The sequence below is a fragment of the Topomyia yanbarensis genome, chromosome 2 (assembly GCF_030247195.1).
Source record: "Topomyia yanbarensis strain Yona2022 chromosome 2, ASM3024719v1, whole genome shotgun sequence".
In the NCBI taxonomy this organism is placed as follows: domain Eukaryota; kingdom Metazoa; phylum Arthropoda; class Insecta; order Diptera; family Culicidae; genus Topomyia; species Topomyia yanbarensis.
Genome location: NC_080671.1, coordinates 15256173 through 15268505, shown reverse-complemented (window position 1 = coordinate 15268505; position 12333 = coordinate 15256173). Strand labels below are relative to the sequence as shown.

The window sequence follows — 12333 nt, the reverse complement described above, 5'->3', positions numbered from 1 at the left end:
CATTTGTTCAGGATTTGAATTACCCGCTTCCAATGTATTCTACATCTCTTCGAGTATGTCTCAGACATTACCCAACCTTAATTCAATTTTTCTTCGAATCGTTCAATGTTGCGATGGCATGTTTTGTTTAGATTTGATCGAAAGGTGTTTGCCCTAGCGAACTGCTATTCCTAGCTTCTTGCGTCTCTGACAGTATGCTATGCGAAGGCAGGTTTACGAGACAACCACCTCAATCTGGCTGTAACCGAACAAACGTGCAAATCTCGTGTTACCTGTTTTCTTTCCTTTCCAAGCTAAACCTCTGGCTACACTACTGATTTCACGTGCCAAACTAACACCAACCTATAAGCCATCATGATTCGAGAAAAACAACACAGAATTCGCCAATCATCAACCTGCCTTCCATGCGTCTTTTCAAAACATAACGGTGTCAACAAAACCGCGGAAAAAGCCCAGTCATCGTTGCTTTGAGGAATTCACAATCTATATGAAAGCTCTTTGCGAGATATACTCACAACGTCCTATAAATATGAGGTCCGCGAGCATGAGATTCCTAGTAACAAATCAGTCCTCGAATTATTCGCACCAACGCGTTGATAATCAAAATATATAACACCGCGAGAAAATAAAACAAATTTTTTTGACCGCAAACTATAACTCAAAGATTAGGAAATGGTGGTTGTGGAAGTAATTATGGCCGCGGCCATGGTGGCTGTTATCGTTTACCTATACGTGAAGCGTCAACAAACCTATTGGGCCCGGCGGAATGTTCCGCACCTGAAGCCGGAGTTTTTCTACGGAAACACCAAAAGTCTGGACCACACCGAACCGCTTGGAATGATATTCGCACGGTTCTACAATGAGCTGAAAAAATCCGGTCCGCTCGCTGGGGTCTACATGTATGCCAAACCGGTGGCCGTGGTGACAGATTTGGAACTGGTGAAGAGTATTTTGATAAAGGACTTTCAGCACTTCACCGATCGAGGATTTTATTATAATGAAATACACGATCCGTTATCGGCGCACATGTTCAATGTGTCTGGCAGCAAGTGGAGATCCCTGAGACAGAAGCTGTCACCTACGTTCACTTCCGGGAAGATGAAGATGATGTTTAACACGATTGTAGCGGCGGGAAAGCAGTTCAATGATTTTTTGGAAGAAAAAGTGGTACATGAAAGTGAGCTTGAAATAAAGGATCTACTGGCTCGTTTCACAACGGATGTCATTGGAATGTGTGCCTTCGGAATTGAGTGTAACTCAATGAAGGATCCGGACGCGCAATTCCGAGTGATGGGAAGGAAGTTTGTGGAAGATCAGCGGGGTCAGGTCAAAAATGTGTTTCATAATGCAGCACCCGAGTTGGCGAAGAAAGCTGGCGTTAGGGCGATCGATAAGGATGTGGCGGACTTTTTCTTGAATGTCGTACGCGAAACCATCGACTACAGATTGAAGAACAATGTTAAGAGAAACGATTTTATGGACTTGCTGATTCAGATGAGAAATCCAGAAGAAAGTAAAAGTGGAGAAGGTCTGTTGTCGTTTAACGAATTAGCGGCACAGTGCTTTTTGTTTTATGTAGCCGGATTCGAGACAAGTTCAACTCTGCTCACCTGGACGCTGTACGAACTGTCGCAGAATCAGAGCATACAGCAGAAGGGTCGTCAACATGTTATGGACGTTTTAGCTAAACATGGTGGTGAAATAACGTACGAGTGTGTCAATGATATGACATATCTTGATAAAATATTAAACGGTGAGTTTTGTTGATCTATTTATAACTAGCACGAATAATTAAACTCATACTTTGGATGCATTTTCAGAGGCTCTTCGTAAGTATCCACCGGTACCGGTTCATTTCCGCGAAGCTACAAAAGACTACCAGGTGCCGGATACAAAAATCATCATCGAAGCCGGGACAAAAGTTTTCATTCCGGTTTACGGAATCCATCACGATCCAGCAGAGTTTCCGGATCCAGAGCGATTCGACCCGGAACGCTTTAGTCCTGAGCAGGTGCAGAAGAGACATTCGTGTGCTTGGACACCATTCGGAGAAGGTCCTCGAATCTGTATCGGTCTTCGGTTCGGAATGTTGCAGGCTAAAGTTGGTCTTATATACCTGCTGAAAAACTTCAAGTTTGATATCGGAGATCAGTGCAAGGTCCCGGTCAACTTTGATATAAAAAGTATAATTCTTACTCCAGAAGGTGGGCTGCCGTTAAAAGTGGCGAAAATTTGTTGATCATTTCGTCACTATGTGACTTGTTGATACGTCAACTGTATGTTATAAAAATATTGTAAGGAAGTGATGTTTGTTCTTCATATTCATACTTCCAAATGCTTCATGATCTAATACCGTCAATAGAGAAGATCACGAACAATATTGAAGAATGTGTAAATTCCAAAAAAATCAATGAGTGAAATCGTGCATAGATTATAAAATCAACACATATCTGTCTCTTTGAGATTCATACAGGTGTTGTCTGTGGTTTGTTATGGTTTAACAAATTTATGTGTCGAGAGCACGTTGCTGGAGAGTATTCATTTCGAGCAAAAAACAGCGATCTTCGTACGGTTTGAATAGCTTCAATCCTTGTTATTCAGATGTAAACAAACGGACCCTAGACAATCGAAGCAGTTTACAAGCGTACAAGAATATACAATAGAGACCACCTACAGTATGGAAAAATGCTATAAGGACAAATTTCTTAGGAGTATTGCAATTCTTAAATTAGCTGTTACAAACATGGAACTACACAAGCAATACAATGGTTGTGAATATCTAGTTATAGTTTAGGATTAAAAAACAAATGAAAAATCTTTCGCGTAAAATAAGTATAAGGACAAAATTATATTTTCAGTAAAAGCCAAAGTTTTTTAAATAAAATTTTAATATTTAGTAATGTAATGCTCTTTTCCTGTTTTTAATCACCTTCATCTGGGGTTTAGACATTGATAGTACACCCAAGTTTATTTACGCGGGGAAGCAAAGTTTTAGTACTGCTCAAATTACGAAACTCTTCTCAAAGAACCGTATTTTTTATTTGTAAATTTCGGAAATATGAAGTGTTTTTCATTGAACCCCATTTCGAATTCCATTTTAACCAGTTTAGTTTGAGGTACATGTAATGTTTAAGACAAATAAAAAATCAGTACAATGGTACAGTTTTGCCACAGACACGATTTAATTATACAGTAGCATTCCGTTTTTGGCAACAATTTTATTTTTTTCAATTTCCAAAACCGGAACCGTGCCAAAAATGGAACCTTATTTTTAATGTTTGGATTTTCAATTTACGACTTCAAAAATGTTTCAAGAATTGGATATGGACATTCTGATAAATATTATTTGTGTTATATATTAGCGCGATCTTTTTGTGCCGATTGCTGAAGCAGACTCGAATTTCCGTTCTACAACCAATATATTTTTTGAACAAGTGAAACTCTACTCAAAATTTTTTATGATGATTTGCTTAGTGTTATAGAAAGAAGTAAATCGATCGAAAAAGTATGCGCATTGAATATTTACGATGTGAATTTATTCTATTTTGTGATTCAACGTTGAATGGCGCCGAAATGTTCGCCACAAGTTTTCTTTTGACAGTTTTCAAAAAGGTTACTAAAATCGGTTGTCGGCACCCAATTTTTTGTGGCAAATGCTCTCAATAACCTAATCAATATAGGTATTTTGGAACGGGCTTTACGAATAGATACCAGAGATCGATCTTTGGCACCATTCTGAAAATCAGGAAGGCGACTTCCGGTTTAGCGTTTTACATTTACATGAAGAAAACCCACCTGGTCGTGTTTTCATCGCTAGGTAGCACCGTATATACCAGATTGCCACGACCAGATAATTTGGTGGGGGGGGGGGGGCTCGGGGTTACCCTGTAGTCCCCCTCCCGTTTTGACTGACTTCTATCTGATTTGTCTGAAGCTTTGGTAAAAAACTGGAGTGTCTGAAACTAACTTAATGGCAGTGAATGCGATCCGTCAGTGCATTAGCAGTGCGTAATATTCGCACTAGTTTTTCACATACACATATTGTGGTTCTGATGAGGAATGATGTTCATAATTCCTTTGATGGGTATTAAACTGAATAAATTTCCATTTCCCTTTGAATCGTGATGATCATTATTCATATTTTTCCATTTTTAGTAATTTTTTTTAGGGTGCCGACAATCGACCACATTTTTCAAAATGGTAAACGGTTATCATTTTACTAAATTGTTAATAACTTTTTATAAGTTGATAAATGAAATAAAATTCTTCGATAAGTTATTAGCTAAGGCCCCTAGCTTTCTATTGGTATGCTTATTCCCATATATTGTTTATTTGGAGCAATGTTGTGAGCCAAAAACAAAATATTCCGACAACCGAACACATTCCCCTGCATAAATAATGCATCTCTACACTTACTGTAATGATTAAATAAAACACGTATAGTGTAAAATATAGGTAACCCTTAAATACATAACAATGTTTTCAAACAACATTGTGAAAAACATCTTAAAATTATCACAGTAATGTATTGAAGCTATGTGACAATTTTGACAATATTAATAAAAATTGATTTGCGCCTTTGAGGGTTAATATGACTCCCATGTTTGGAAATGAAGTCAAATGTGATATAAATTGATACAAAAATATATTTTGCACATTTCTAAAAGACTTGTTATGACCAATAAAAATGTTGCCAAAAAACGGAACCCATTTGTTGCCAAAATCGGAGTGTGCCAAAAAGGGAACATGTCAAAAACGGAACGTGCCAAAAACGGAATCTTACTGTAATGCTTTACTGCGACGTGTTAGCTCATTTTTGATGCTCCCTAATATTTCGGGCAGAAGTTGGCATACTAGAATGTAGTACTTAGATGCACTAATTATTTATTAATACTAATAATATTTTATCGACAGCACTTAGACCTTAATGTGTGACCTTTTTGCCTGTTTACTTCTGTACAAAAATAAAACTAAAAGCGCCGTCTTTAAGGATTTCTGATCAATTAATCATCATTATAAGAATAGTTAACCAGGTTTTGGATTCATTTGGTTTTATCTTTATTTCCAATGGTAATTTGGGGTCCTATTCTCACCATCACATCACTTGCGAGCCACGAAGAGGTATTCCAAGATCTATTTTAGATGAGGTGATCGTCGCACAGCGATCCCAAACCCGAAAAAGATAGTCAAACGCATCTACAGACTCTCGATGATAATTCGTGCTTAGACTTCAGGAAAGTATCATTAAATCTGATATAGTATCTGATTCGGTTAGCACCTTAATTTTTTTATTCATCAATAAAAACAATATTTTTTTCATTTGCAACCTTGTAGAACAGTTGATCTGAAATAACTTTGCTGAAGATACTATAGTTCCTTATAAATTTATCTGGGGGACATACACAGGCCCGTAGTGTGCGGTTGGCCGAGTTGGCATAGTAAAATAAGTTTGAATCAGTTAAAAATGAGTTAGAATAAGAGTGCCTTTTTCAAGTACACACTAAATTACCGTTCGAAAGTCGAACTAAAATAGTTAGCCCTGTCAGTCCTAGTTATTCCCCTTTATTCACATTTTATGACGTTGTCATCAAATCTAAATCGAAGAATAAACAACGAACGTTGCATGACAAAAACATCCAACTGCAAAGACTTCAAATTGAAAATGCAGCGAAAATTATTGCAAATCATTCATCAGTCGTTTTTATAATTTCATAACAACACAAACGGATCAAAACAGTGGTCACGCGCAGTAACGCAAGCGACCCTATTAAAGCTGTAACAAAGATCAACCGGATGCCGTACAAAGTTGCCGTAACTCAACCAACCCTGCACTAAGTGGTTGAAATTCGGAAGCGCTGCAAATTGTGGATCTCAAATTTCCAAGACCAGGAGCTGTTTGATTCTACTCTGTGTTAGCATTTTCTCGAGCTCTTATATATGGAAACATCTCAAGAGAAAATATTTAACCTTTACAAAGAATCTCATCTGACTACAGTTTTTATGAACAGTAACAGATTTCCCCACATGGGATCCGTCGGAGTCGCACTCTCCTTGAGCCAAGAGCGTGTAATAAATTGTCGTGGTGAGTGGCGTAGCTCTCTTTAGTATATCTGCGCAAACGAGTACTAAAAAAGTCTTTTAAGGTATTTCACGCTCATGATTCTCAACTCCAACTTCCCGGTTGTACCGTTAAACATTACCTAACCTATAATTCAAGGGACATAGAATTTTGTCCCGTATTGTTCCATTACCATTCAAATATCAGTGGAGAAACAATTAACACCTTCACAATACGCTGGATCAATTCGAATCGATGACCACACCGGCAATCTCAACTATATAAACAGACATGTAGATTAGAGTGGACAAGGTTATATGAAAAAAAAACCTGTTTGAATCCACCTAGTGGTGCAAATGTGCCTTTCTCAACAATGAACACGAGAATTTTTTCGTTGTTTATATTCATTAAAAGCTTTCAAATATATTTATTAAATTTTCATTATATATGACATGATAACTGTATACTAGAAAAGAAATCATTATTCGAGTTCTAAAATTTTGTAAAAGGAAAAAAACAGCCACGGTAATATTAAATTTAAAAACCTGTTTTAATTCTTCTAGTGGTGCTATTGTGCCTTTCTCATTGATCTAAACTATGATTTAATACCTGGTTACGTTCAATATAATATTGTGGAAATGTCTATTACATTCTTATTACACTTGATAAGTATATATATAAGTCCACGACTGGCACGAAACTGATAAGCAACAGGTCGACGCTGACACACTTGAATCAATAAAAAATCAGCGTTAGTTCTATGTCGTCTTCATGTTAACATATTTTGAAATTCGTGATAGTGGGGGAGGGTAGGGGGATAATTAGTGGGAGGGGGAGTATACATCAGAAACCACCTAACTTATTTTGGTAACCTGGATGGATGAAGGGTATGCGAGCGTGATGTTGGTTTGCGAAGCGGAGAGGGGCGGTTAAGAGAAACGAGGGGGAGAGATGGATGGATGGTTCAAACCAAACTGCATATTATATCTTCCATTTGAGACTAGGTTAGTGAAAATTGCTTCAGTCGTCATCGAAGTTGCTTTAGTTCTGGAATATGTCCGGAACCCGGGACTTCCGGAATTATCGATAGTGGACAATATATTTCAATTATTTCTTAATCTTAAGTGATTTTCAAATTTCAGTTCCGGCTTATATGGGAATTTCATATGTGACCGGACGAGACGGTCTATATTTCCTGAACCCTATAGCTATCATTTGGAACTAAGTTTGCCAAAATCGGCCCAACCATTTCCGGGAAAACTGATGTGAGTTTGTTAATTTTGTTAGGTGGTCAATTTTCCGGGGCACTCCCGGAACCGTTTATGGTGATCAATGTAGCCAACAGAAGTTCGGTTGGCTGTCAGTGACCTAGAACTGCAAATGTAAGTTGTTTGACAGACATTTTAGCGAAATTTATTGAATCGGAATTTGCTTTGTGACCGCACACCAGAACCCGTAACAACAACTTGGAACTAACAATCTAATATTTAGGTAGAGTAGAGTGAGTCAAGTAGGTCAGTTTTCCTTGGCGAGCTCGTGTGATAGTATTTTTGCACTGATTTTGACAAATAAGCACTCGTTGAAAAGGTTATATAATTGAAAACGTTTTGGTAGTAATAGTTTTCTGCTTGGCAAAATATTTTTCTAGCTAAGTACAATACGGCGAAGGTCCTTTTCTTCGATATTTTTAAAATCTGGGGTACTATATTCGGGGTTAAATGAAATAATGTACACGCCTAGAAAATCACCGGTTCAACTTTTATTTGAAGGAATTAATATGATGAGTATAATAAGTCTATTTTGGCGTATAATGTAGAAATTAGGAAATCGCGTAGAAAGAGTTGGAGGCTGATGTGCGAGCGGGTTGAACAAACTCCCGTCGTTGCAAGACTACAAAAAAAACTCTTTCAAAATATCATACAAACGGGTTAGGTAGGTGGAATGAGCGATCGACGCCTTTGGACTATTCAAATCGCCGGGGATGGACGAAATACTGCCAAAGCAAACAGCATATCATTCCATACCTGACGAAAATGTTTACGGCAAGTCTAATACTAAACTATATACCTACAAACTGAAGTGAAACAAGGGTAATATTTATACCAAAATCGGGTAAGCGCGATACATAACTTCCAAAATCTTTTAGGTCAATCAGCCCAACCTCCATATTTCTGAAAATAATGAAGAAAATGATTGACTTACACATTAAAGCAGAGTACTTGAATGACTCTCCACTAAGCGCATTTCAATTCGCATATTAAAGCAACAAATCAACAATAGATGCATTTCATATGTTGGTTGGAAAACTAGAGAATTCTATTGAAACAAAAGAAATCTCACTTGCGGCTTTTTTAGACATAGAAGGAGCTTTAGACAATGCATCTCATAGTTCAATGCGGAATGCTATGAGAAAACATGGGTTTGACATTTACACAATAAATTGGATCAACTCAATGCTTACAAACTGTGAAATAGCTAGCACGCTTGGAAACACGGCACTGATTATGAAAACAAATAAGGGATGTCCTCAAGGCGGAGTTCTATCACCCTTATTGTGGTCATTACTTGTAGACGAGCTATTGAAATCAATAACTGAAATGGGATACGAAGTGATTGGATTTGCAGATGATGTTGTAATCCTCGTGAGGGGAAAATGTGATTATGTTATCTCAAATAGAATACAATTTGCACTGAACTTCATTTCGAAGTGATTTAAAAAGGAGCGCCTGAACATAAATCCCTCCAAAACAATCATAATTCCATTTACTCAAAAAAGGAAATATTCCATATCAACACTTTTGCTCAACGGAACAGTAATTGAAATGTCCTCGAAGGTAAAATATCTAGGATTGGTACTCGATAAAAAACTAAACTGGAATGCGCACATTGAGCAGGTCATAAGCAAGGCAACTAGTAGAACAATTGATTAAAAATGGGGAATCAGACCAAGTATGGTTCAATGATTATACTCTACAACAGTCAAACCAAGAATACCATATGCCTCGCTGGTTTGGTGTCCTAAAACAAAAGAGGCATCAACTCAAAAAAGGTAGGTAAACTCAAAGGCTTGCTTGTGGAGCGATAACCGATGCCACGCCAAGTACTCCATCGAAAGCATTAGATGCAATGTTTCATCTCCTTCCGCTACATCAGGTGATACAACTTGAGGCGGAGAAAAGCGCATTGTAAATAAGTCATCATAAACAATTATTATCTGGAAATTTAACAGGACATCCTATAAATAACTTCGTCATTGTACTTACGTATGTCTGAAAAGAAAATACCGTTACGCAAGTATCTGTATTTTCTCAGTCTACGCTCAACGCGTGAAGGGCTCCTACATATCGTTCGAAACTAGTATGGGAGTGTATTCTTGCACTCCGATAATTGGCGAAGAAAAATGTTAATTAATGCTGGGTTCCAGGACATTGTGGAGTTGCAGGGAACGAAAAAGCCGATGAGTTCGCAAGAAGAGGATCTTCCATTAATTTTACCAGTCCAAAACCATTCTGTGGAGTCTCATCGAGTGCCCTCAAAATGGAACTGAAAAAGTTTAAAATCGCAGCTATAAAGAACAATTGGAGTATCACACCTGGATTACGACAATCCAAGAAATTTATCTCACTCTACGAGAAAAAAGCCTGGAGTTACTTAAACTAAACAAAAAAGAGCTAAGCATCCTGACAGGACTACTTTCCGGACACTGTCCGAGTAAATATCATCTTAAGAAAATTGGTGTGCTTACAAACGATACATGCCGCGTCTGTGGATCTGCAAGTGAAACATCTGAGTAGCACACTTAGATCAAGGAAGGGGCCTATCACAATAGATCTAAATGCTGGTCGCAGTGGCTGGTCTCCAACAAAAAACAATACAGCAGATTATTTAAAAATTAAATTGACGTCATTCAGGTTAGAAAATGAGATGTGGCAAATGATGTGAAAAATCATGAAGCGTAAGGAAATGTTGAAAAAACATGTTTCAACAGCTGCATCTGGCTTTGTACTTGCGAATGACTTCTTCGGTGTTCTCGTCGTCGCCAGAATGTGGAATTGAAGCTGTTCATTCCAGCTCACGTGGTTGATTAGCTGTGAGACGTTCAGTAATGTCCTATGGTACCCCCAAACGACTGACCTATCTTTTTTTCGAAAAACCAACGCAACCGGACGGTATGCTCATGGTTCAGTGCAACGATTGTGTAAAGTGGTTCCACTTTACGTGTGTCAATCTAGACCAAACAGTAGAGCACGATGACTGGAGTTGAGAGAACTGCAAAATGGCTAAGAAATCCTCAGAGGACTCCGTCATCAACGATGACGACAAAAGGCTTCATCTTGCTAGAGTAACAAGCAGGAAATCATCGAAGGGATCCTTCAGAGGGGAGCACTGTAAAGACCTAGAACTGAAATCGTTGACTGGGGGAAGAAGATTCGAAAGAAAGCTTCAGCAAAAGCTGGCAGAACAAGCTCGCCAGGCGAAGAAGGACTTTTTGGATAAAAAATACGGACAGCTAAAAGAGTTGGAACAAGTAAACAGTGACACGTCGTCCATTGGTTATTCAGAACATAGCAATGATTCCAAAGATCGGACACATCAATGGGTGAAACAAATCGAATCTATATCTGGAACGCAAAAACGGCCGAGTACATCCCATCTCGTTCCTACCCCACCAGAAGGGCAGGAAGGCCAAGGCAAGAAGTCTGAAAAGCAACTCAGACGCCATATGATGATGATGATGATGATGATGATGTGTTACTACCACCTATTGTAGCAAAACAACCGTTTTATTGCAATGGCCTGCTCTTACATTACTACTTGTTCAATCTTTGTACATTGATCATAGTCAGCTAAACTGTAGGAGAAAGGTTGGGCAGTTCGCTTACTCGAGAGTAATCACTTCGCTTATACGGTCCACGGGAGTGTTTAAGAATCGCCTTCCAATGTTTAGATCTCATGAGTCAACCGTAAAGAAAGCCATTGTGTTGTAGAGCATTCCCAATAGGTGGGGAGAAGAGCCCGCCCTTTATCCACGAAATGTTATCGACAGGAAGTTATTTAAGGAAGGCTAAGGCAAGAAGCCTTTATTTTTATTTAAGCAACAATTATTTAAGTTTTCTTTAAAAATAAATATAAATATAAATATAAATATAAATATAAATATAAATATAAATATAAATATAAATATAAATATAAATATAAATATAAATATAAATATAAATATAAATATAAATATAAATATAAATATAAATATAAATATAAATATAAATATAAATATAAATATAAATATAAATATAAATATAAATATAAATATAAATATAAATATAAATATAAATATAAATATAAATATAAATATAAATATAAATATAAATATAAATATAAATATAAATATAAATATAAATATAAATATAAATACAAAACAATACATAGAATGGCGAAAAAAATTTAAGCCAACTTTTTAGTTTAGTTATTCCACAGTGCGATGGTAATATGAGATGCGTCCTTCGGCACAAGCCGCTTTTAAGTCTAGATTTAATCTACAGTTTGTGACACCCTCGTTATTAATCCTACACGCTAAAGCTAAGAGCAAGGAGATACTTAGGCGCAACAAACCAGTATTAATTCTAGTCGTAATTTAAGTTGAATCCCCACTTCCGTGTAAACAAGGAAGTAAATAAACTGTTATTTTTAGTAAAAAAAAACAACAAAGAGCGAAAGGAATACGAAATGAGTATCTACTGCTACCGCTTTCGATTAGAACTACTTTAACATTTTTTGTGGTGTTTGCTTCGGTGTAGGTGGTACATCAAAAAGCTTTATTGGTGTAACCACATTACGGTCCTTCTCATTACAACGAGGGGGTTGAAAATATTGATTCTTCTATGAGACCAGCGCCTTAATCCGGTTCTATCACAGCGCCTTAATCTGGTTCTATCACAGCAAGAAAATCAATCTTATGTTGTGGACCATGTAGATTTAGTGGATGGGTTTTTAAAACATATTTACATGTGCGCCAAATCTATCCATGCGCTAAACCAACACCAACCTGTAATCCAACATTAATCGAGGAAAACAACTCCGAATTCGCCAATCGGAAAGCTAGTGTATAAATATGCGTGTTCTTTCAAACATAACGGTGTAAACAATCCTCTGAAAACTGCCTAGTCATCGTTGCGCTGCTCAATACACAACCCCAAGGATAAGTCAATGCGCGGCAAACACCCAACGGTCTATAAATATAAAGTCCACAAGCATGAGATCCCTAGTCACCAATCAGT

The 12333-nt window shown here is 37.4% G+C and overlaps 1 protein-coding gene across 1 annotated transcript; it reads left to right on the top strand.

Moving 5' to 3' along the window:
• Positions 1 to 568: 568 nt before the first annotated feature.
• Positions 569 to 2861, top strand: LOC131681787 (probable cytochrome P450 6a23). Its single transcript, XM_058962820.1, has 2 exons — positions 569 to 1753; positions 1821 to 2861. The coding sequence occupies exons 1-2, from the start codon at positions 673 to 675 to the stop codon at positions 2237 to 2239; spliced, it is 1500 nt and encodes a 499-aa protein (XP_058818803.1). The 5' UTR covers positions 569 to 672; the 3' UTR covers positions 2240 to 2861.
• Positions 2862 to 12333: the final 9472 nt, after the last annotated feature.

Excerpts from the sequence above, each read along its gene's own strand:
- LOC131681787 (XM_058962820.1), top strand. The coding sequence starts at position 673 with ATGGTGGTTGTGGAAGTAATTATGGCCGCGGCCATGGTGGCTGTTATC. Across the intron at positions 1,754-1,820 it reads TCTTGATAAAATATTAAACG|AGGCTCTTCGTAAGTATCCA; the intron begins GTGAGTTTTGTT and ends ATGCATTTTCAG.